The sequence below is a fragment of the Erythrolamprus reginae genome, chromosome Z (assembly GCF_031021105.1).
Source record: "Erythrolamprus reginae isolate rEryReg1 chromosome Z, rEryReg1.hap1, whole genome shotgun sequence".
Classification (NCBI taxonomy): domain Eukaryota; kingdom Metazoa; phylum Chordata; class Lepidosauria; order Squamata; family Dipsadidae; genus Erythrolamprus; species Erythrolamprus reginae.
This window is the reverse complement of record NC_091963.1, coordinates 136,078,470-136,102,987: the sequence shown is the minus strand read 5'-3', so window position 1 is coordinate 136,102,987 and position 24,518 is coordinate 136,078,470. Positions and strand designations below refer to the sequence as shown.

General features: G+C 42.4%; 2 protein-coding genes across 5 annotated transcripts; one reads left to right on the top strand and one right to left on the bottom strand.

The window, feature by feature from the left end:
- Positions 1 to 1,976: 1,976 nt before the first annotated feature.
- LOC139154994 (uncharacterized) lies at positions 1,977 to 6,526 on the bottom strand. Of its 3 annotated transcripts, none has more exons than XM_070730164.1 (6): positions 6,419 to 6,526; positions 4,406 to 4,599; positions 3,293 to 3,343; positions 2,697 to 2,861; positions 2,445 to 2,609; positions 1,977 to 2,218 (listed from the first exon to the last, which is right to left on the bottom strand). In XM_070730164.1, exons 2-6 carry the CDS (start codon positions 4,597 to 4,599, stop codon positions 2,083 to 2,085), a joined length of 711 nt encoding a protein of 236 aa, XP_070586265.1. In that variant the 5' UTR covers positions 6,419 to 6,526; the 3' UTR covers positions 1,977 to 2,082. The 3 variants fall into 3 exon arrangements, with proteins under 3 accessions (XP_070586265.1, XP_070586264.1, XP_070586267.1); XM_070730163.1 differs by having other exon boundaries at positions 4,395 to 4,599; positions 6,419 to 6,509; XM_070730166.1 differs by lacking the exon at positions 6,419 to 6,526 and adding an exon at positions 5,875 to 6,142.
- On the top strand, positions 6,099 to 22,933 carry LOC139154993 (THO complex subunit 6 homolog). Of its 2 annotated transcripts, none has more exons than XM_070730161.1 (13): positions 6,099 to 6,287; positions 8,795 to 8,910; positions 8,997 to 9,061; positions 9,643 to 9,746; positions 9,847 to 9,884; positions 9,987 to 10,035; positions 10,128 to 10,199; positions 12,012 to 12,114; positions 13,149 to 13,198; positions 13,539 to 13,601; positions 15,910 to 16,020; positions 19,762 to 19,890; positions 22,419 to 22,933. In XM_070730161.1, exons 2-13 carry the CDS (start codon positions 8,795 to 8,797, stop codon positions 22,500 to 22,502), a joined length of 984 nt encoding a protein of 327 aa, XP_070586262.1. In that variant the 5' UTR covers positions 6,099 to 6,287; the 3' UTR covers positions 22,503 to 22,933. The 2 variants fall into 2 exon arrangements, with proteins under 2 accessions (XP_070586262.1, XP_070586263.1); XM_070730162.1 differs by having other exon boundaries at positions 6,275 to 6,361.
- Positions 22,934 to 24,518: the final 1,585 nt, after the last annotated feature.

Sequence of the window (24,518 nt, the reverse complement as noted above, 5' to 3'; positions counted from 1 at the left end):
TAAGACTTGTGGACTTCAACTCCCAGGATTCCCCAGCCAGCCACCAATGATAGAGTTGGAAGAGGCCAGAAAGGTCAGCTTAAGTCAGGAGAATTCTGAGAGTTGAAGTCTTACAAGTGGTCAAACTTGGACAGCCTTGAACTAAATCTGGAGTTTCCCAAACTTGGCCATTTTAAGACTTGAACTCCCAGAATTCCCCAGCCAGCCACCAATGATAGAGTTGGAAGAGGCCAGAAAGGTCGTCTTAAGTCAGAGGTTAGCTATGCTATCTGCTTGGTCTAACATATATACAGTATTGGGTAGAACTGAGCTAATTATATTAGTCTGGCCCTCTAAAACAATCCCAATTTTTCATGAGGTCCCATGGTAAAATTAATTGCCCACCCCTGATCTAGAGTGTAAAATCTATGGCCCACAAGCCTGCTGGCACAGCCAGGTCTTCATGGCCTTGCGAAAGGCCAGCAGGGTGGGGGCAGTGCGGATGTCGGGTGGAAGCTGGTTCAAAAGAGCTGGGGCAGCTAGAGAAGGCCCTCCCATGTGGACCCGCCAACCTGCATTGCTTAGTCGACAGAGGCTAACTCTGAGCTATTATTGGTCTCAGGGAGGTATGTGGCAAGAGGCGGTCCCGTAAATAGCCTGGCCCTGAGCCATACAGAGCTTTATAGGTAATAACCAACACCTTGAATTGTGCCCAGAGACTAATAGGAAGCCAGTGCAGCTCGCGGAGCAAAAGTGTTATAGGGATGCACCGAGGTACACCCATGATAGCTCTCACGGCTGCATTCTGGACTATCTGCAGTCTCCAAACACTTTTCAAGGGTAGCCCCATGTACAGCGCATTGCAATAATCAAGATCGGAGGTGATGAGAGCCTGAGTGACTGTATGAAGGGCCTCCTGGTCCAAGCAGGGCCGCAACTGGTGAGCCAGGCGAACCTGGGCAAAGGTCCCCCTGGCCACAGCTGAAAGGTGATGGTCAAAACTCAGCTGTGGGTCCAGGAGGACACCCAAGTTACGGACCCTATCTGAGGGGGAACAATGTTTCCTCTCCCAGAACAATGGACGGACAGATCGAAAAATCCTTAGGCGGAAAAGGCCAGAGCACTAATTCTTGTCTGGGTTGAGCTTGAGCCTGTTGGCCCAGCGGCTTCATGTAGAAATTGAACAGCAGGGGGGAGAGGGCAGACCCCTGCGGCACCCCACAAAGGAGAAGCCGAGAGGACCTCTGCCTCCCCCACTAACACCAACTGCGAACGACTGGAGAGATAGGAGAACCACTGTAAAACGATGCCTCCCACTCTCAATCCCTCCAGTTGCCGCAGAAGGATACTATGGTTGATGGTATCAAAGGCCCCTGAGAGGTCAAGGAGCACCAGGATAGAGGAATATCCCCTATCCTGGGCCTGCCAGAGATCATCCATCAGTGTGACCAAAGCGGTTTCTGTGCTGTGACTGGTCCTGAAACCAGACTGAAAGGAATCTAGATAATCAGCACTTCCAAATGCCACCACCTTCTCAACAACCTTACCCAAGAAGAGCAGGTTGGAGACTGGCCTATAGTTCTTCAGTTCAGCTGGATCCAGGGACAGTTTCTTGAGGTGGGAATCACACCACAGCCTTCTTCAGAGGCTGCGGGAACGGCCCCTCACTCAAGGTAGCATTAATCAACGCCTGGATACAGCCACGTGTCACCTCCCGACTGGCTGAGACCAGCCAGGAGGGGCACAGGTCCAGTAAGCAGGTGGAGGAACACACAGCTCCCATACCTTGTCCACTTCCTCAGGGGTTACCAGGTCAAACTTTTCCCATATGATAGAACCAAGACCTGACCCTGTCACCTCGGTCTGTATTGCCCAATTGGATCCCAGATCCTTCTGAATCTGAGCGACTTTATCTCCAAGAAACTGAACAAACTCCTCAGCCCGCCCCGTCCACTTCCCTGGACACTGTAATATTTTTAAAAAATAAGGGTCAAATGGGCATTTTAGTGAAATGTTTATACCAAAGGTGCTTTTTGTTGAAAGACACACAGACAGACAGAAGTGAATGTGATTTCAAAGAAAAATAGAATTGGAATTGTTGATTCATGTCTCCATTTCCTCTTGGTTTGCCACTGCTTCTAGATTGGGCTGGACCGATGAGGGAGTTATCAGTGTCCTGATAGTATGCAAGAGGGAGTTACTGTGAGGGCTCCATAGGACAACTTTGGTACAAGGATTCCTGTGAAAAATGAGGGAGGAAGCTGATTAATTGTTCATCCATTCTCCTTGTTACAGCTTCCTACAAGTAGCCTTTATCTACGATTGCAATGGAATCTGTTAAGCAAGATGGTCTCGGTTAACAATTCCCACCCCCTGGGTGTCTCTCATAACTTTGAATGACCACCAAGTAACTGGTCACTAAGCAAGGACTACCTGTACTTCATTAATACTCAGAGTATACTCACATAGATAGCAACATTTCTTCAGGGGCGATGCTGCTTCCTTCTTCTGATGTGAAGGAAGATGGCACCAGCATAGGACAGTCTCCCAACATGAATTCACCATCCACAATGACTGTGGTCAGCTCTTCTGTAGAGTTGGTTTCTTCACTTGCTTCATCTTGAGAGAGCCTGAGACGAAGAAGAGGAAGTCATAATATTCTGCATCCCTGAACACACTTTTTTTAAACAGCACAAAGCTGCCGTGCTATCTGGTACCTCCGTTGTAGCTCTTTCAACCGTGCGTATGCCTGCTGCCATGTGGGGTTTTCGCTGTGAACAGGGAAGCCATTAGAACTGTAGATGTGGTCATTGTCCAGGCTGAGGGAGTTAAAACGGGCAGCCATCTTCTCCTCTGACAGAAAATGTTTAGAGTTGGGTTCCCTATTGAGGTGGAGAAAGCAGTGACAATTCAGCCTCCATTCCATAAAATCCTAGTTAGTACTGAATAGTGTCGAGGTCATGATGATTAAAATAACACGCTCCTTATGGGAGGTGGCACTTCATTAGAAACATTTGGAAAGTTTCTGTCAATAGGAGGACTTCCAAAATACAAGATGGTCCTTTATACAGCATTTCTAATAATTTATGTGGCTGCACCGTGCTTAGTTATGTTGTCAGGAGTATCTACACCATCATAGCATGAGAATATTTCAATGTGATAGAAAGTAACATGAAAATGCTGTCTTGTAAACATATAGTGGCTTAACATCTACACCTCTGAACAAAATTTAAATTATTTATTTAAGTTTAAATTATATATCCATATCCATATGCCTTTCTTAGCTGTAGCTTTTATTTTCCTCCATACTTACTGATCTTTGCTTTCCAGACGTCGCTTGAAAGCAAGGGATACTGACTGGCACCTAAAAACAGAAATGAGACTTGCATTAAGAAGCTAAACATCATTCTTAGTTGACACCAACATACCTTTAAAATAAAATATTAACAGCTCTTAGACTATTATACTACTTCATAGTGCTTTACAGCACTCCCTGGGTCAGCAAACTGACCCCAATAATCTGGGTTCTCATTTTACCAACCTCGAAAGGATGGAAAATTTTGAGCCAACTTTGAGACAGCAAGAATCAAACTCCAGGTTGTGGGCAGAGTTAGCCTGCAATACTGCATTCTAACAACTGTGCAGCCACCAGAGTTCATAAACAGAAAAAGATTACTGATGCTCCCATCTTATTGCCTTTGAAAACCCTAAGCTGCAAAACTTTCCTCTGGTGTCAATTTTATATTACTTTGTGGTCCACTCCTAAGCCCTTCACTACTTGGGTAGATAATTTTTGAAATTCTGTACCTGCCAAGTTATTTCAACAGCAGACAAAACTCTTGCCCAAACTTTTATCATCTTTTATGGTTTAACTCTCAATATTTTTTTTAAATTAAGCTGTGCTTTTAAAATGTTTTTGTAAAGAAGGCAGACCAAGCTGGCATCGACTTTTTGCAAATAAATATTCTCTAAGAGTAATACATATTAGGGTGCTACTCAAAAATACCATTAAATATTCAAATAAGCCTGTTGATATGTAGCCTACTGTTGCCTTCTTTGCCTTACCTCCCTTCATCATTTTTCCTTTGAAGCAGAACTGGGGATTTTATAGGACCCCTGGCGATCTCTGTCTGGCCTGCATGAGGTTGATTGGAAATTAGAAATCAAATGTAAATAAGTGTATGGCCTTATTGGTTCAGCCCTCCACAACACTCCTGTTTTTTCATGTGGCCCCTTTGGAAAATTGATTGCCCAGATCTGCTTTGAAGGAAGTTGAGCCACAGAGCCACTCTCTTAACATCTTTTCAAATGCTTCAGCAATGGTCACCTGGCCATGTGTGAATAAATGCCTAATGGATAAATTTTCCTCTATCTCAAATCTACAGAATCTGCTTATATTAATCTGAAAGCCTCACAGCATGATTACCGAGACCTCTGTACACTTCTGAAATTCACCAATCTGTGTCTGGGTTTCATTCGTGGAATTGTGCATGGTACATCAAGTTCCCATCTTGGGATAATGTTGTGGCTACAGCCCATATTCCTTGACAACACAGAGCAGTGCAAAAAATGCCCAGGGGAAACAGTTGATGGTGATCCTGGGCTTATTGTAGGATTCATCTGTGAATTAAAACAAAAGAAAAGTTAAAAAGAATCTGTTTGCCAATAAGGATGTAAATGTCTTGAATGAGTCAAATTCATGCTGAACTTGAACAATTCTAAAAAGGAAGTTAGTCAGAACTGCATAGCATTTGTTTTTATTTTCTTATATGTAGCCTTATTAAATTTCAAAAAACAAAAAAAATAACATAAAAAGAATAGGGGAAGAAATAAAAGGGAAAAATTTAAATGTGGCAAAAATATATAAAACAAATATGTAGAAAAGTAACCTTCAATTCTTTTCAATAATTATAAACTACAGCAACTTCTAAGTTAAAATAAATAATATCTATTCTTAAAAGCCTTTAAAATATTAATCACTAATAAATCTGGGTAACTTTTGTATGGGAGATTTCTATGGGAATCCAAGGCTGTTGGCTAGACTGAGAATTTCAAAAAGTGTTTTTAAAAAAGCCAAACTTTTTTATTCCGCCCCAAAAATCTACATGAAGCAATTATCAGGAGCTGAGCTAAGCTCTGCTAAAAAGTACTTTCATTTTTTAAAATAGTAGCAGAGAGTATAAGAAACTATAGAGAATGCTAAGCAAGACAAGTGAATTAAGTGAATTTTGTTCCATTTTACAACTGCCAGTTAAGTGAATCACTGCAATTAATAACATAGTTGTTAAGTGAATCTGGTTTTTCACTATTGTCTTTGCCTGTCAGAATGTGGCAAAAGATAATCACATGACCTCAGGACACTTCAACCATCACAAATACAGGAGTTGCCAACTGGCTGATCACATGACCAATTGCGGTATGAAAGTTGTCACTTGTTTCAATGCCATAACTTCGAAGAGTCATTAAACAAATAGCTGTAAATCGAGGACTACCAGTATAATAAACATATCCTTGGGAAAAATAAAGGTCAACTTAGAGAGACATAATAAGAATAAATATGTTTATAACTTTGTTTTTACAGAGGAAAATTCAAGAGTAAAAAACCATGGAAAACCTTGCAAAATCGCATGTTCTTTGTAAAAATACTCCAGATCAAATAAATTTATAGGCAGGAAGGCAATTAGAAATGAGTTAACTGCGTACAAATTATTTGGGGTATTTGTTTTTTAGACTGTTGTTTTGCAAAGTTTGCCTAGGTTTTGCTCTTGAATTTTCCTTTGTAAAGCAGTGTTAAATATTGCATAATCATCATCAACATTATTATTACAAAGCAAGCGCCTTTATTTTCAGAGTTCAGCTTCTGATCACAATCGGCATCACTAAAAAAAAACACACCTTGCAACTTCTTATGCAGGGGATCAAGGATTACAAGGATCAGGGGGGATTTCCTTAACCCTCCAAGGTCAACAAGCCCCTTCAGGATAAGACAAATTCGCTTTGACTGGACTTCGCTTTGTTGATATAGCCCAGCCTGAATATGGCGGTATTAAAAAAACAGCGAGTTCCCAGCAGGCTTTGCGCTCTTTGGCAGCCATCTTTTAGGACGTTCCCGGCGCCTCATAGCGCTCCACGAAGAAATCCGAATCCCAGCATGCCTTGAGCTGGCCTAACAAAGCCACCACGAGCCGAGGTGGCGTGACCATGATTCATAGGAAAGGGCGTGGCTTTCTCTTGAGGGTGGAGCAGGGCGGCCGGTTGATCCTTCGCACGTGTGCGCCGTGGAGAAAGAAATTGAGCAAGCACCAACGGTCAGTGCACGCGCACGCTGCCGGGGTAGGAGGTGGGGAAATGAGAGGCTAGAGTGCGAACCGGACGGTAGGATGTAAGCACGCTCTAGTCCACTGCAAATTTACTAAGAAGAAGAAAAAAAAATTCTTACCGTCTTTTAATGTTATTTCTCACGCTGGTCTCACAATAAGCGCACCGCGGTCAGACGGGAAAACTAGAAGCACCACAATCACGTGACAAGAAGTGATGCTTGATGTCCAGAGATTGTGGGAAATGTAGTTTCTTAAATAAGGCTGAAATGAGGAATCCCGTCATGCTTTGCGTTCGGGTCTCTCTATCTTCGTTTAATCATGGAGATGCTGAATTGATGACTCGCGCCCCCTAGCGTCTGGTTTTTCTAATTTGGAAATGATGGGACTGAGCAGTGGTTTTATCAGACTCGCTGGGGTAGAAGGGAGTTACAGTTCAGCATAGGCAAAAGCCGATTGATTAAATGGATTAAAATGCAAAACATGTTTCCCACCATTTGTGCTCTAAATTTGGACCGGGATTGAAATTTGGAAAGGAGTAATTAAATTAATAATTTAGCATGTACTATACTTTAAATATCTTTTTCTTAATTACCTTATCTCGATTTTAAGATACTGTATATTCATCTCCCAGGAATCCCTTGCCATCATGTTAGCTGGAAATTTTGGGGAATGGAAATCCCCACGCCATAAAATTGCCAAGGACTTCAAGCAATTCATTTTTATTGTGATGTGGTTTCTATTTTACCCACTGATGTCTGTTATTAATTATTTTAATCAGGATCTTTTTCAAAATTTCATATAAATACAGTGGTACCTGTACTTAAGAAGGCCTCTACTTAAGAACTTTTCTAGATAAGAACCGGTTGTTCAAGATTTTTTTGCCTCTTCTTAAGAACCATTTTCTACTTAAGAACCTGAGCCTGGAAAAATTTTCCAGGAAATTTGAGAATGGCACAAAGGCCCGGCCAGTTTCCTGCCATTCCCCCTTTAATCCTGCCATCTTGGGCTTTTCTGGGCTGCCAGAGGAGCCTTTCAGTGGTGCTTGAGGAGGCTTTGGCAATCTACTCTGCCAGAGAAAAGAAATGCCCAGAGGGAAGGGAGCATTTTCCTTTCTCTGGGAGCTGCCTCAAAGTCCTTCCTTTTTTTTAAGCCTTAAAGTGTTGCATTTTTTTTATTCCCCTCACCTCACCTTCTTACTTCCGCAGCAACTGTCCTCCTCCTCTTCTTCCTCCTCCTCCTCCTCCTCCTCCCCCCACCCAAATTCCAAGCTTTTATTTCTTTCCTAATGGGTTTGCACGCATTATTCGCTTTTACATTGATTCCTATGGGAAAAATGGCTTCTACTTAAGAATGTTTCTACTGGTCATGGAACGAATTAAGTTCTTAAGTAGAGGTACCACTGTATTTACATCCAACCTTTTTGTGATAATCAATTGGGAGGTGACAAAATACACTCCTTGCAACAAAATCAGAAGCGAACAGGAATTAAGCAGACATAGCAACAAGGCAGATAAGGATGAAATTGCCGCAGAATAAAACTCAATTGCTTCTTATTGATCACACTGGCTTGTATTAAATCCGGTTTGTTTCTAAGGAAATTGAATATATTGGTCAATGTGGGCATGCAGAATAGTGTTGTATTAAAGTGGAGACTGTTGCCGGTTTGTTTTCTGCAAGAGGTTCATCTGGATGTACATATAGTTCTGAAGTTATAATCATAATAAAGTCTACCCATTGTGGTCGTAAGTCTTAATGGTTGATTTTGTGTAGTGATTGTTAAGTGAACCATTCGTTTAGATGCTGCTGTGCTGAAAACTGAAGTAACTGGTTTTCAGCAAAGCATCATTAAATACAGCCATGTGACAGTGGGACCTTGCAAAATGCCCCTACATGAAGCCCATATTGATGAATGTCTAAAGTGCAGTCATACGATTGAATGAAGGTGAGATGGATCATAAGCTCCCTTTTTTGGGTTGGGTTGTAACTTCAAATATTGCTAATGTTGTAAGTTGAGGACTACTTATACAAGGCAGGTGGGGAAGGTTTTTACTTTTCTACTTATCTCCCTGTCAAGAAATTACGAATTTAGTACAGATATCCTTTAGGGTGTGTGTGTGTGTTTTTAAATAGCTCACTTCATTGTACATGATAGTGCAGTGAATGTTGTTTTTTGTAATTGTTGCATCTCCATTCCTCCCAAACCTTCCCAGTCTGTAGAAGCCCATTGATGTCCGTCTTTGGGATTTATTTGTTTGGAGTATGGCATATCATAACACGGAGTAGGAATATAAATTAACATTTCAACTAGATTGGTAGAACCCAATAAAAAATAAATGCTGAATGTTTTTTATGATTATGATCATGATTGATCAGTTGTTGCTTGTATATACCCTGAGAGCTTATGCACCAGAGACAAATTCCTTGTGTGTCCAGTCACACTCGGCCAATAAAGAATTCTGTTCTATTCTTTTTGAATTTGTTTTTCTCTTTGCCAGATGGACATTCAGAGATCGCTGGAGCTCTTGCACATGACCATATACACTCAAAGTTTCTCACCTTGTGGCAAATATTTAGCAGCTGGAAACAACTATGGAGAAATTGCTATATTCAGGTATTTGGATGTGACTAAGCTTATCTATTTTTTTTTAAAAGCAAGGCCATCTTTGGATTAACTTTCACTCTTTTTTCCTTGGGTAGCCTGTCGGCAGCATTGAGTTCAGAAGCCAAAGAGGAGAGCAAGAAGCCGATAGTGTCCTTTACAGGTTAGTGCCAATGGTTGGGCTAGCAGAGAAAATATAGAAGTGCCGTAGCAAAGTTTTTGAACACTGGAAATTTTAATGTGTGTGGACTTCAACGTAAACATTAGCCTATAGTAAACTGGGTTGTTCTTCTGTGCTCAAATTAGGGCTGCGTGTAGTCAGCAGGTAGCAGGGTTGGGCCGTCTGTCTCTAAGCCAGAAGGAATTCTTTATTTTTATTTATTTATTTATTTATTATTTTATTTATTCGATTTTTATGCCGCCCTTCTCCTTAGACTCAGGGCGGCTTACAACATGTTAGCAATAGCACTTTTTAAAAACAGAGCTAGGCTATTGCCCCCACAATCCGGGTCCTCATTTTACCCACCTCGGAAGGATGGAAGGCTGAGTCAATCTTGAGCCGGTGATGAGATTTGAACCGCTGACCTTCAGATCTACAAGTCAGCTTCAGTGGCCTGCAGTACAGCACTCTACCTGCTGTGCCACCCTGGCTCATTCATCATTTGGCATCAATGTGGTTCAGTTGAGGATTGCCCAGAAGGCATGACCAATCTTAAGCCCAACATTTCTCTTTTTTCCATGTAGCCCACAGTGGAGCTATCTATGCCATGGTGTCCACCGATCGGCAGCTGTTAAGTGCTGGCAACGGAGAGGTCAAGGCCTGGAACTGGAACGAGATCGTGAAAAAAGTCTGAGATGGTTGCCTCCCTGCCCCTTTCCTTCTAGTCTGGCTGTACGTTTTATGACTTCTGTTATTCTTAAGATGCCTTTTCTTGCCTTCCATTTTAGAGTTGCAAAGAAGCTTGGAGTAGGAGGCCGCCTTATGGGTAAAGCCTAGTTTTGCTTTTTCCTTTTCTTTTGCTATTATTATTTTTTTCTTGCCCATGGACATGTTGAGATTGAAGGTTTGCCTTTCGTTTTCTCTTTAGAAGTAGACTTGAAGTGCCGGAAATCAACAGCCTGCAGTTGAACCTCAAGGTATGGCCATTGGGCTGTCTTGGGATGGATCAGTACAGCTTCAAGAGGTTTCATCATGCTACATTCTTTCCTTTCTCTCCAACTTTCTCTAGGACAATACTCTACTGATGGCTGGAGGTGACTGCGTCATTCACATGATGGACCTGGAGACTGGAGCCTTTACGGTGAGTCCTCCAAGTGTGGGGGAAATAAGCCAACATGGACCTTTTAGCCATTTTGGTTTTCTCAAAATTCTTCTTAAGATCTGGATGAATGTTGATAATTTAACAAGCAGATCATACCAGGGACAAAAGTTCAGGTCCACACACAAAGCTCCAATTAAGCAGGTTCACCTCGAGGTTCGATTACTGCAACGCTCTCTACATGGGGCTACCTTTGAAAACTGTTTGGAAACTCCAGATCGTGCAGAACGTGGCCGCGAGAGCCATTGTGGGGCTTCCCAGATTCGCCCACGTTTCTACAATACTAAAGCGTTGCAGTAGTCGAACCTTGAAGTGATGAGGGCATGAGTGACTGAGCAATGACGCCCAATCCAAATAGAGCCGCAACTGGTGCACCAGGCGGACCTGGGCAAACGCCCTCCTTGCCACAGCTGAAAGATGGTGCTCTAATGTTAGGTGTGGGTCGAGGAGGACTCCCAAGTTGCGGACCCTCTCCGAAGGGGTCAATAGTTCCCTCCCCCCCCAGGGTAGTGGACGGACAGATGGAATTGTCCATGGGAGGCAAAACCCACAGCCACTCTGTCTTGTCGGGGTTGAGTTTGAGCCTGTTAACACCCATCAAATCTAATAAATAAATAAATCCAGACCCTAACAGCCTCCAGGCACCAGCACATCACTTCCACTACTTCGTTGACTGGACATGGGTTGGAGATTACAACTGGATATCATCAGCGTACTGATGATACCTCACCCCATGCCCTTGGATCATCTCACCCAGTGGTTTCAGGTAGATATTAAATAGCAGGGGGGAGAGGACCGACTCCTGAGGCACCCCACAAGTGAGTAACCTAGAGGTCGACCTCTGACCCTCCACTAACACCGACTGCGACCGACCGGAGAGGTAGGAGGAGAAGAACAGTGCCTCCCACTCCCAACCCCTCCAGCCGAAGCTTCTCCAGGAAGGAAAGGCCGGAGGCTACACAAAAATTGTCCAAATCATTGGGTTTAGCAATGATTTCTTGAAGAGAAGGGGGTCTCCTCTCTTATTCACCACAGCATGGATCTCACAAACAGATCGGTCAACTGCCTTAAAGATCCTGCCCATTCTTTAGCCTGATGAACCTTCCACAGGAGAACCATACCTCCCAGAATTCACTGGGGGAGATGTTGAGGATTTGGGTAATAGTATAGATCAAAGACCTACTATCTTTTGTTAGACATGAATAGCAACTTTGACCGCGAGGCTGATTTTCATGGGCCATTGTTAGCATTTTAGCAATAGCATTTTAGACATACAGTAGTACCTCTAGATACGAGTTTAATTCGTTCCAGAACGGAGCTCGTATGTCGATCAGCTCGTATCTGGAACAAATAGCTTTAGACTTTGTTTTTCCCCTGCGGAGATAACCAGAAGCAAGGATTCTTGCGCCACCTAGTGGAAGCTCGGCTCGTATCCCGAATTTGAGCTCGGGTCTGGAACAGAAATTTCGCTCCCGTCGTGGCTCGTAACTTGGAATACTCGCAAGTGGAGCAGCTCGTATCTAGAGGTACTACTGTATACCGCTTCATAATGCTTTTACAGCACTCTCTAAGTGGCTTACAGAATTGGTATATTGCCCCCAACAATCTGGCTCCTCATTTTACCCACCTCGGAAGGAGGGAAGGCCGAGCCGGTGGTGAGATTCGAACTGCTGAAACTACAGCTAGTGGTTAGCTGAAGTAGCCTGCAGTGCTGCAGCACTCTAATCACCGTGGAACACCTGTATAGGTAAACCTGAAGTCACTTTGTCCCTTCTCTGCCTCTCCTTCTCTTAGAATGAATTTCAAGGCCACACTGATTATATCCACTGTTTGGCCCTTCGGGAACAGCTCCGAGAATGCCTATCTGGAAGTGAGGATGGGACCGTACGGCTTTGGGGTAAATATTTTCTGTGTCAGAAGCTGGGACTCTATTCCTTTCATGCTAGAGGTGTAACAAGCAGGAAGAGGGAGATTGTGATCCCCTTATATAGAGCGCTGGTGAGACCACATTTGGAATACTGTGTTCAGTTCTGGAGACCTCACCTACAGAAAGATATTGACAAAATTGTACGGGTCCAAAGACGGGCTACAAGAATGGTGGAAGGTCTTAAGCATAAAACATATCAGGAAAGACTTAAAGAACTCAATGTGTATAGTCTGGAGGACAGAAGGAAAAGGGAGGACATGATCAAAACATTTAAATATGTTAAAGGGTTAAATAAGGTTCAGGAGGGAAGTGTTTTTAATAGGAAAGTGAACACAAGAACAAGGGGACACAATCTGAAGTTAGTTGGGGGAAAGATCAGAAGCCACGTGAGAAAATATTATTTGACTGAAAGAGTAGTAGATCCTTGGAACAAACTTCCAGCAGACGCGGTTGATAAATCCACAGTAACTGAATTTAAACATGCCTGGGATAAACACATATCCATCCTAAGATAAAATACAGGAAATAGTATAAGGGCAGACTAGATGGATCATGGGGTCTTTTTCTGCCGTCAGTCTTCTATGTTTCTATCTGGGCCCTGTCAGGGCAGAACTTCATCTCTGTTGGCCCTACTGTTGTGGAACAGGCTCGGGATGCAAAGCTATCGAAGTCTGGTTTGACTGGAATACAGAACGATAAGGCTTCGTAGAGGGACTGTAAATCCAGATGTTTCTGAACTACAATTCCCAGGAATCCCTCACTGTAAATTGTATTGCCTTGATCTTGCTGTGAGCTTCAGCAGAATTTGAAGAGCTGTACATTTCTAGTCTACTTGGTGATGCTTCTGTTTCCGCTCCTAATTTGTTGCCTTCCAGTTGCAAAGGGAACAAATGCTGGGCAGCTCAACCCCATTTGAAGGAGGCTGTTGCGATTTTCAATCGGAAAGAAAATGCTGTTTTAAGGACTGGTTTCTTCCCCTCTCCCTCTTTTAATCTGTTTTTCAGATTTACGTATAGGACGCCAAGTCCAATCAATCGAAGTCCATAAATATGAGGTATTTTCTTTTTACCCTGAATGTTGAATTGAAAGCCTTCCAGAGTCATTGATTGAGATGGGTGGCTATAAAGGAATTCAATGAATGAATGAATGAACGAACGAACGAACGAACGAACGAACTTTCTCTAAAATTCAGAATGGATAACATTACTGTAGTTATCCTTTCCCCCCCCAAGATTTGCCCATAGATATTTTTAAAAATTAGGAATTTCGATCTCACCAATTTCAGTGAGCTTGTTGTGAGGGAACTAATCCAGACGTCAGTTTTTAACAGTGTGAGTCTAACTACTACTTAACTGAGCAGGTTTCCTCTAAAAACTCTCTTTAATTCTTTTTAGGAATGCAGCCGCCCTCAGAATGGGAAATGGATCAGTTGCCTGGCGACAGACTCTGATTGGGTGGTGAGTCCCTCAGCTTCTCAGTGACTTGCATCTCCAAAGATGCACAAGGCAGGCAAGGCCGCCCCAGTTTTTAAATTATTATTATTATTATTATTATTATTATTATTATTATTATTATTATTATTATTATTATTATTATTATTATTTTTATTATTATTATTATTATTTTTATTTTTTTTATTTTTTTTATTTTTTATTAGATTTGTATGCCGCCCCTCTCCGAAGACTCGGGGCGGCTCACAACAATGATAAAAACAATATTATAGTGGCACAAATCTAATATTAAAAGAAATAACTAAAACCCTATCATATTAAAACCAGACAACACATACATACCAAACATAAATTATAAGGAGCCTGGGGGAAAGATATCTCAAATCCTCCATGCCTGGCGGTATAGGTGGGTCTTGAGTAGTTTACGAAATAATATTATTATTATTATTATTATTATTATTATTATTATTATTATTATTATTTAGATTTGTATGCCACCCCTCTCCGAAGACTTGGAGTGTCTCACAACATGCAATATACAGAGTACAAATCCAATATTAAAAACAGTATTTAAAACCCTTATAATAATTATATATATATATATATATATATATATAATTATTATTATAAGGGTTTTATATATATATATATATATATATATATATATATATATATATATATATATATATATATATATATATATATATATGTTTTTCTTATGTCGGATCACCCTGGTATATTTAAGGAAAACATATAGCCCCTCCCTGGTACAGAGCTGGAAGGATTCAGATCAAATAGCTCTAACTGCTAGTTCTCTGCTTTACAATGCAGAGTTCACCAGATCGAATCCCAGTAAAAGAAAGGGGTGTGGCTAGCTGATGAGGCCTAATAAGGCCGAAATGGGACCATCCTAGTCTCCCTTAATTTTAAAATTCCAGCTGAAAACATTTTAACATATATATATATATATATATAGTTTGCCTCAATAATGGGGGTTTTCATGATTCTCGGGCTAGTTTTTTTTGTATCACTAGCTCATCTGCATACTGTTCCAAAGAACAATAAAAAAACTCATAAGGAAACAAAAAGACTAGAAACACCTCCTTGCCAGCAATCAGCATCCAGATCAGCAAAGATTAATGGCAACATTATTTCTAGGCTAACAATCAAAGAGTAAACAATACCTCAATCAAGGAGCTACCAAATAAACAATAATCAACAGCCTAAGCAAGGAACCACTCGCAACATTCCCGCCAATGTTGTCAGAGCAAACCAAGCCACTACTGTGTTTCCCCCAAAATAAGACCCAGTCTTATATTGTTTTTGAACCCTGAAATAAGCGCTTGGCCTTATTGCTGTGCACTCAAAAGCCCAATTGGGCTTATTATCAGGGAGTGTCTTACTTTAGGGCAGAGGTCTCCAAACTTGGCAACTTTAAGACTTGTGGACTTCAACTCCCAGAATTCTCCAGCCAGCATAGCTGGCTGGAGAATTCTGGGAATTGAAGTCCACAAGTCTTAAAGTTGCCAAGTTTGAGGACCCCTGTTTCAGGGTATTATATATTTTTTATTTATTATATTTCTATGCAGCCCATCTCCCCTACAAGGTGACTCTTACTTACGGGGACCGTCTTCTGCTGCACGAATCCCAGCGTCCAGTTAGATCCCACAGAGTTGGCCTTCTCCAGGTCCCGTCAACCAGACAGTGTCACCTGGCGGGGTCTATGGAAAGAGCCTTCTCTAGGGGGGGCCTGGCCCTCTTGAATCAGCTCCCCGCAGAGATTCACACTGCCCCGACTCTCCTCGCCTTCCATAACAGTCTGAAAACGTATTTTTGCTGCCAGGCTTGGGGTCACTAAACCCCAACCTCTGACCAGTGAATGTTGTAGGGCGCTGTAGAATGTTTCTTGAATGTTTGACTTTTAAACGCTTAGCTTTTAAAAAATATTTTAAATTAATTGTTTTGCTAATTGGTTTTAGAAGTGTTTTATATATTGTATTTTTCATTGAATTGTTATAAGCTGCCCCGAGTCCACGGAGAGGGGCGGCATATAAGTCCAATAAATAAATGAATAAACAAATAAACAAAGGGAAACTCCCACCCCCTATCTAGCACGAATGATGCTACCTAGCTGGGCAATGAAATGTTTGCAAGAAAACAGCCAAGCCCTATAGCTCGTCCCTTTGGAGGTCATGATCTCTAGTTTATTCTGAAGTGGGTGATCGGTTTGCAGATTGAGAGTTCCAGTTTGCAGAGAGCACCAGGTTGGGGAAAGAATACTGTGAAATATACCTTTTTTTTTTTAATGTCACAGGTGTGTGGCGGTGGCCCAGCGCTCAGTCTTTGGCACCTACGTTCAGTGACACCCACCACTGTATTCCCCTTGCCCCAGTGCCAGCTGGGAGCCATGTTCTACCAAGATCTGGTAAGTCTCACATCCATGAATTTCAGAATTTGCCTCGCTGCCCCATGATACATTTTGACATCACTTGCTGCTTTTAAAATACTACTAATAATAATTATTATTAATTAATTCATTCATTCATTCAGTCATTAATTAATTAATTCATTCATTCATTCATTGGATTTGTATGCCGCCCCTCTCCGGAGACTCGGGGCAGCTAACAGCAACAATAAAGCAGTGTACAATAGTAGTCTGATGTTAGAAATAATTAAAAGCCCATTAATATAAAAAACCAAACATACATACATACATACCATGCATAGAATTGTAAAGGCCTAGGGGGAAGAGGGTCTCAATTCCCCCATGTCGGACGGCAGAGGTGGGTTTTAAGCAGCTTACGAAAGGCAAGGAGGGTGGGGGCAATTCTAATCTCTGGGGGAGTTGGTTTCAGAGGGCTGGGGCCGCCACAGAGAAGGCTCTTCCCCTGGGACCTAACTGGTCGCTGGGATTCGTGCAGCAGAAGGCGGTCCCTGAGATAATCTGGTCCGGTGCCATGAAGGGCTTTATAGGTCATAACCAACACTTGTAATTGTAATTGTAATTGTTATTATTACAAAATAGTAATTATTATTATTATTATTATTATTATTATTATTTAATTAGATTTGTATGCCACCCCTCTCCGTAGACTCGGGGCGGCTCACAGCATACAATAAGACAATTCATAACAAATATAATAAATTTAAAAAACACCCATTATTAAACCAGACATACACACAGACATACCATACATAAATTATATAGGCCCGGGGGGAGGGAGGGGGAATGCCTCAATTCCCCCATGACTGACGGCAGAGGTGAGTTTTAAGGAGTTTACGGAAGGCAAGGTGGGTGGGGGCAGTTCTAATCTCCGGGGGGAGGCGGTTCCAGAGAGTCAGGGCCGCCACAGAGAAGGCTCTTCCCCTGGGACCCGCCAGACGACTTTGTTTAGTTGACGGGACCCGGAGAAGGCCAACTCTGTGGGACCTAATCGGTCGCTTTGTGCCACTTTATTTAACCATTATTAGCTTCTTCCTCCTCCTCTGCTTCTATTCTTTATGTGTGGGTGTGTGAAAGACCCCTCATCTGCTAAACCTTAGTACAAAGATTTCCAAATTGGTTTAGAAATTCAACAAACGCCAACATTAAAAAAATGTTAGTGTGAATGTATGGCTGGAGATGGCATGGTTTAAAACAAGGGTCTCCAACCTTGGCAACTTTAAACCTGGTGGACTTCAACTCCCAGAATTCCCCAGCGAGCTTTGCTGGCAGGGGAATTCTGGGAGCTGAAGTCCTCTAGGCTTAAAATGGCTAAGGTTGGAAACCCCTGGTTGAAAAGACACCTAAAATATCTTGTACTCGCATACATTAGAAAGGGGATCCTTTTGCAAGACTGGTGCATAAGGAGTTTTCTAAGATAACTATACCACATAAAGTGGGATTTCCTTCTTGTTGTATTTCTTTTCTCTTTTTGTCCTTTTTAAATTTTTCCCATCTTCTGATCCCCTCCCCCCCTCTTTAAAGAATATTTCTTTTTCTTTTTTTTGTTAATTATATTTTATCTTTCTTTGAAATTCATTAAAGTGGGTTTTAAAGAAAAAGCAAACAGTGCAGAGAACAGGAGATTCTCTCCAAAGATCGTATATCCGAGAGGATTACTGTCTATGGAGATTCTCAGTCGTCCAGGTCATGTGGTCCCAAAGGTGTTTTTTCAAGAAGCAGTTGGACTTTCTTCAAAGAAGAAACAGGAAGTCCAGTTGCCTCTTGAAAAAGCACCTTTGGGACAAAGAGGAAATGCTGTTTCTGTTTTGTGCAACTTAAGTTGTACTGAATATGTGTGTGTGTGTTTCTGACGAATCACCCAGCATACCCAAATATGCTCCCTTTTGCCTTTTCAGCCCCACTGCAGGGGCCATCCAGACACCAAACCATATTTTTCCAAACTTGCAAAGAACAGATAAAGAAATAAAGGGAGACTGGTATAGATCTATTTCAAGCTTTTTAGCCTTCGTCAGTCAGTCATACCCTTCTAGGATTCAAACCTGGGCTGCTTATGCCTCGTTAGACAGTGATCTTTCCTCTGAGCCACAAGATTCTACTCCCTTTTTATCAAGTTTCAAGTTTTATTGGATTTATATGCCGCCCCTCTCCGAAAACTCGGGGCGGCTAACAACAATCATGAACAATATACAATAAAATCCAATACTAAAAGTAAATTAAAACCCCTTAATATATAAAACCAAACATACATACAAACATACCATGCATACAGTTGTAACGGCCTAGGGGGAGAAGAAGTCTTAATTTCCCCATGCCTGGCGGCAGAGGTGGGTTTTAAGTAGCTTATGAAAGGCAAGGAGGGTGGGGGCAATTCTAATCTCTGGGGGGAGTTGGTTCCAAAGGGCCGGGGCCGCCACAGAGAAGGCTCTTCCCCTGGGTCCCACCAAGTGGCATTGTTTAGTTGACGGGACCCGGAGAAGACCCACTCTGTGGGACCTAACTGGCCGCTGGGATTCGTGCGGCAGAAGGCGGTCCCTCAGCTGAGCCAGGGGGAGATTACATGTTTTCCTGTCGAGTTACCATTCCCTTTATTTCTTTATCAGTTCTCTGCAAGTTTGTAAAAATAGGGTTTGGTGTCTGGATGACCCCTGGAGTGGGCCTGAAAAGGCAAAAGGGAGCAGTGAGCTCCCTCCCATATTTGGGTCTGCCGGGTGACTTGAAGAAAAACATGCAATCTCCCCCAGCTCAGCTGATAAGAAGGGAGTAGAGCCTTGTGACTTAGAGGAAAGATCACTGCCTAGCAAGGCATAAGCAGCCCAGGTTTGAATCCTAGAAGGGTATGGCTGTCTGACGAAGGCTAAAAAGCTTGAAATAGATCTATATCAATCTTCCTTTATTTCTTTACCAGTTCTTTGCAAGTTTGGAAATGGACACACACGTACACATGTATAAGTGTTGTGGTTGGCTCTGGCCCAGCTCCTGCCCCAAGGAATGTGGAGGTGGATGCAGGGGAAACATCAACATGCCATAGGCATGTTTTATTGACAGAAGTAGTGCAGTTACCTCGGACGAAGAAGAAGGTGGGGGTGACTTGGAAGAGGGGGGCTTGGCACACAGCCCAGGAAGCCAATCTCCATTATCTTTGGTCGATTCGGATGAGGAAGTGTTAGACCCACGCATGCGCAGAATTATGCATAGAAGAGACCAATTGAAGAAATATTATCAGAGATAAGAGAGGCCACCTGTGTTTGGGTGGGGCTCCAGTAATTAGAGCTGCTGGTATAAATAGCAGCGTGCTGGCTTGGCTGTTGTGGAAGATTATCTGATTGTTGTTCTTCAGGACCGTGCCTTGCTGTTTCCGGACTTTGTTGATTTTTCATGACTTTGAAACCACAGCAGAGCAAAGTGTGTGTGTTTCACTTCATGGAAGAAGGAGGGCTGTGACGTTCCTTCACAGCTGCTAGCTAAGTACTTAAGGACTGATTAAGGGGATTGTACAGACTACCAGGTTGTTTTGGGACAAGTGCTCTTTGCAATACAAAAAGGGTGCTTTGTTTCTTTTGAATTTTTGTGATAAAGAACATTGTTTTTGAACTTTCAAGTGTGTGTGTGTGTGTCTGAAATTTGTACCCTTGAATTTTCAGGAGACTCACACCATAGAGCCCGGCAGAACAATAAATACTTCTGTCTCAATAATCAGCCTTCTTTTCTCATCTTTTACAGATTCTCTCTGCTGGCCACCATCCAACCATTAATCATTTACAGATCAGTGGGGAAGTGAAAGCTCAAATCCCCTGCCTCCCTCGTTCTGTCCACTCCATTTCCATCAACGAACGTTCTGCAAAGCATAAGGTATGTAGCTGACCAGAGTTACCCTGTGGCAAGATGGACAGATAATAAATGTAATAATAAGGTACCTTCAGAATTGCAAGCAGGATTGGGACCGAGGGAGCTGTGTGCATGCGTATTGTGGCCTATTCGTTGGATGAATGGAGTGGAATTCAAATCGGATAGGTGTGGCCTAGTGTAAGAAAGGAATCCTAAGATAAGATAACCTTTATGAGCTGTAGTAACACAGTGGTTAGAATGCAGCACTGCAGGTTACCTATGCAGGTTACTTTGATTCTCACAGGCTCAAGGTTGGCTCAACCTTCCATCCTTTCTGAGATCGGTAAAATGAGGACCCAGATTGTTGGGGAAGCATTATGCTGACTCTGTTAACTGCTTGGAGAACTGCTTGTTCAGTTCTGGAGACCTCACCTACAAAAAGATATTGACAAAATTGAACGGGTCCAAAGACGGGCTACAAGAATGGTGGAAGGTCTTAAGCATAAAACGTATCAGGAAAGACTTAATGACCTCAATCTGTATAGTCTGGAGGACAGAAGGAAAAGGGGGAACATGATCGAAACATTTAAATATGTCAAAGGGTTAAATAAGGTCCAGGAGGGAAGTGTTTTTAATAGGAAAGTGAACACAAGAACAAGGGGACACAATCTGAAGTTAGTTGGGGGAAAGATCAAAAGCATCATGATAAAATATTATTTTACTAAAAGAGTAGTAGATGCTTGGAACAAACTTCCAGCAAGTGTGGTTGGTAAATCCAGAGCAAATGAATTTAAACATTCCTGCGATAAACATATATCCATCCTAAGATAAAATACAGAAAATAGTATAAGGGCAGACTAGATGGACCATGAGGTCTTTTTCTGCCGTCAGACTTCTGTGTTTCTATGGAGAGGGCTGTGAAGCAGTATATAAATCTAAGTGCTAATTGCTATTGTCCTTTTTTTCTGTGGGCACACATTAAAAATGAAATTGTGTTGCCTGTTCTCAAACATGTGCCCATACACCACACACATATAGATATTGTATATACAGTGTTCCCTCGATTTCCGCAGGGGATGCGTTCCGAGACCGTCCATGAAAGTCGAATTTCCACGAAGTAGAGATGCGGAAGTAAATACACCATTTTTGGCTATGGACAGTATCACAAGCCATCCCTTAACACTTTAAACCCCTAAATCACCATTTCCCATTCCCTTAGCAACCATTTACTCACCATTATTACTGGTACTCACCATTGAATAAGACACTTAGTGATCCTGATATTTATAAACATAATTATTTATTAACAATATTTTTTTTGTTGTTATTTATTTGCAAAAATCATTAGTTTAGCGATGACATGACGTCATCGGGTGGAAGAAACCGTGGTATAGGAAAAAAACCGAGAAGTATTTTTTTAATTAATATTTTTTGAAAAACCGTGGTATAGGCTATTCGCAAAGTTCGAACCCGCGAAAACCGAGGGAACACTGTACATACATATGTATATATCTGCACCCTAATATATAAATACGTATACACACACATACACACAATTGTCCATCTTGAATGGATAGGGAAAGGGGGAGCTTGATTGTTCACAAGGTTGATGCCAAATGGAATAAAACTGTGGCTGAATCTGTTCTGCTTCGGATTCAAAACCCGCACTGAGAAGGTAGGAAGGAAAACACATTGTGAAGAGGATGTGTAGCATCTAGGACAATCCTGCAGACCCTGTTTAAGCATCGCTTATGTGCTACATCCTGGATGGAAGGGAGTGAACGGCCAATCATCTTTTCCACTCTTCCCACCACTCTCTGCACTTCCTTCCTGTCTGTAGCAGTAATATTTCCAAACCAGACTGTAATGCAATATGACAGGAGCAATGGAAAATTATAAAAAGTGGCAGGTGTTTCCATTTTGGGAAGGAGGCGGGTATTTGGGTCTTTTTGAATTTTGAAGAAACTCAAGACCTTGGGAACAAGGTGGAGATTGTTTGGATTCATTTATCATAGCATTTGTATCAAACTTTAATAATAATAATAATAATAATAATAGTAATAGTAATAGTAATAATAATAATAATAATTTATTAGATTTGTATGCTGCCCCTCTCCGAAGACTCTCATAAAGGAGGCTCCAAGGAAGCTCATGTCTCATAAAGGAGGCTCCAAGTCACCTAATAAATACAGGGATATAATAAAACCAAAGCCAGAAATTGAACCAGATGAAATGAGAATTTTAGCTGTCTCTTAAACTTTTAACCAACACTTTGAATTGTGCCCGGAAACTGATCGGTAGCCAATGCAGTCCATGGAGTGATGGCGAGATGTGGGCATTTTTGGAAGGTCCAAGACTGCTTGCACAGATGCATTTTGGACAAGTTGAAGTTTCCAAACACTCTTCAAAGGTAGCCCCAACCCTTAATGATTGTCATGGTGGCTTGCGCCAATCAGCCGCCTTTTGAAACCAAGCAGTGCGCAAAGCTGTAGTTGTGGCTAGCTAGTGTGGTTCAGCGCAGCATCACAAAAATATTTTTCTTCTCCCATCAGGTGTTGACAGCAGCTGGAAGCAGCCACTACATTGACGTCTTCACCAACTTTGGATACCGAGCCTTTTCCCTAATATGCACGTGATATATCTCCGGGACCTCCTACTGCCACAGAAATCCCAGCGACTGGTTAGGTCCCACAGAGTTGGCGTTCTCCGGGTCCCATCGATGAAACAATGTCATCTGGCGGAAAAGCCTTCTCTGTGGCGGCCACGACCCTCTGGAATCAACACCCCCCAGAGACTAGGATTGCCCCCACCCTCCTTGCATTTCGCAAACTTCTCAAAGCCCACCTCTGTCGCCAGGCATGGGGAAATTGATTCCCCTGGCCCGTGTCCGCTTTGTGTATGTTTTCTATGAAATGCATGCGTGTTTTTTATATTAAGGGTTTTAAGTATTGGATTTGTACTGTTCTTGTTGTGAGCCGCTCTGAGCCTGCGGAGAGGGGCGGCATACAAATCAAATCGATCGATCAATCAACAAACAAACAAATAAATTATGGCCTTTTGTAAATAATTTTGGTTTTGTGTAATTTCAAATCCGGTGTGGTCTAATGCAGTGTTTTTCAACCAGTGTGCCGAGGCACACTAGTGTGCCGTGAGACATGGTCAGGTGTGCCGCGAAGCTCAGAGAGAGAAAGAAAGCAAGAGAGAGAGAAAGAAAGCAAAAGAGAGAAAGAGAACAAGAGAGAGAGAGAGAAAGCAAGAGTGAGAGAAAGAGAACAAGAGAAAGAAAGCAAGAAAGAGAAAGAGAAAGAAAGCAAGAGAGAGAGAGGGAGGGAAGGAGAGAGAGAGAAAGACATAGAAAAAGGTAGGGAGAGAGAGAGAAAGAGAGCAAAAAAGAGAGGAGGGAAGAGAAAGAAAGAGGGATGGGGAGAGAAAAAGAAAGGAAGGGAGAGAAAGAGGGAGAGAGAAATAGAGTAAAAGGGAGGAAGAGAGAGAGAGATAAATTTTTTTTGTCCAAACTTTTTTTAGCCCCACCCCACCCCGCTCAATGTGCCCCAGGGTTTCGTAAATGTAAAAAAATGTGCCGCGGCTCAAAAAAGGTTGGGAAACACTGGTCTAATGGACATCTCCATTCTTCTGGCATTGCTGAGGAGTCTGCAGTTTGCCTGCAAAGGAGGCTGCTCCCCAACAAGGGTGTGAGAGAAACTCCAAAAACAAGACACCTCACAGCAGGATTACTTAATACGGAAGTGAATGAAAGGAACGGAAGCTTGCCTGAAAGAAGATGTCCCAATTCTGCTATCGATCGCCGTGTTTCATCACAGGACTGGACTGCCGAATCTGTTCATTGAAGACGGCGAAAACCATCATCACCCCCTCCCCTTTGTTTTTCTACACTTAAAAATCATCGTATTTTCATCTATACTTTCCTTTTTATTTTCTTAAGTATTTCAACAAGGGTTCTTGATTTTTGGTCCTTTTTTTTTGAGGGTGGGGATAGCAGTGTAAAACTTTTGCAAGTCTAGCTACTTGAATTTATATCTTTTTAAAAATTGCACTGAAAGTTCTTCCCCAAACAGCTGGAACGAACTGCCAGAATTCGGGAGCAAAGTGTAGGTTTTAAGAGGTCTTCAGACGGCTCCACATCCTGATTCTACTTTTATTTTTACAGACGTGCGTGCGTGCACACACACACACACACACCTTCCCTTCTATTGTCCCCACAACTCTTCATGCCTAAGGCAGAACTATAACTCAGACACCTGGTGATTGGTCCGAAAGTAGGCCTAAAATCTAGCCAGGTGCCTTAACCATTTGGACAAAATTCGTTCAAAAATATTTTAAGTCCATTAGCTACACTGTTTCCCCGATAGTAAGACAACCCCAATTGTAAGACGTATCGGGGGTTTCAGGGGGGTCGGCTAATATAAGCCGTACCCCGAAAGTAAGACATATGTCTTACTTTCGGGAAAACACGGGGGTATTGCCGCCTCCCTCTCATGTAGCTGCGCGCCGCCTCCTGCCCACGTCCGCACCGTCCCCCTCTCCATACGTCGCCGCGTCTGCCACCTCCCTCTGAACTTAATGAGCGCCGCCTCCTGCCCACTTCCGCGCCGCCCCCCCTCTCCATACGTCACTGCGCCGTCCCCCTCTCC